We start from the raw sequence: 554 nt of genomic DNA on the forward strand, positions 1-554 counted from the left end.
GCAGGCCCTGGGAGGGTGCTGGGGGAGTATTGCTCTCTGCTTGCTGTGGTGTCACTCTGTGGTTCAGTATCTGCTACGAGCCGCTGTCGGCTCCATCTGGGTAATAGCCTTGTGCTTCTGCAGACTAAGAAAGCAACAGTCATGTCTTCTGTCTTTCCTGCTTTCACAGTAAAGTGCAATAAAACCATGAATCTTCTACAACGGAACATCCAGCGCTGCAGGAATTTGACCAAGGAGAACAGCTGACCTTCTGCTTGGATCAGCCTCCCCTGTTGTAGTGTTAGAGCTGCGCGTTGGGCAGGCGGAGGCACCGTGAAGGATACGATGTTCAGCCTGAATGATGCCAGAAGTGAGGGATATGTCCAAGAGCTGTTCCACGAGGAAGCACAGCAGGTATGCAGGAGAGCCATTTCCCTTCATAGCCCAAGTTTCCATCTCCGTGGTCTCTGTACCTACTCCTGGTCACCTCTGTGGCAGGTAAACAGGACTGAAGTAACAAAACTGCCCATCTTTTTGCTACGTAAACCTGAGGTGTATTATTTAGAAAGGGAAAG

General features: G+C 50.5%; 1 protein-coding gene across 1 annotated transcript in view; it reads left to right on the forward strand.

The window, feature by feature from the left end:
* Positions 1–324: 324 nt before the first annotated feature.
* The window catches only part of SLC12A8 (solute carrier family 12, member 8), a 52,700-nt gene continuing 52,470 nt past the window's right edge, over positions 325–554 (forward strand). The window contains exon 1 of the mRNA XM_009327132.1: positions 325–393. Coding sequence (XP_009325407.1) covers positions 325–393 — 69 coding nt within the window. The remainder of the gene's footprint in view (positions 394–554) is intronic.

This window comes from Pygoscelis adeliae, unplaced genomic scaffold (genome assembly GCF_000699105.1).
Source record: "Pygoscelis adeliae isolate BGI_AS28 unplaced genomic scaffold, ASM69910v1 Scaffold227, whole genome shotgun sequence".
Taxonomy (NCBI): Eukaryota; Metazoa; Chordata; class Aves; order Sphenisciformes; family Spheniscidae; genus Pygoscelis; species Pygoscelis adeliae.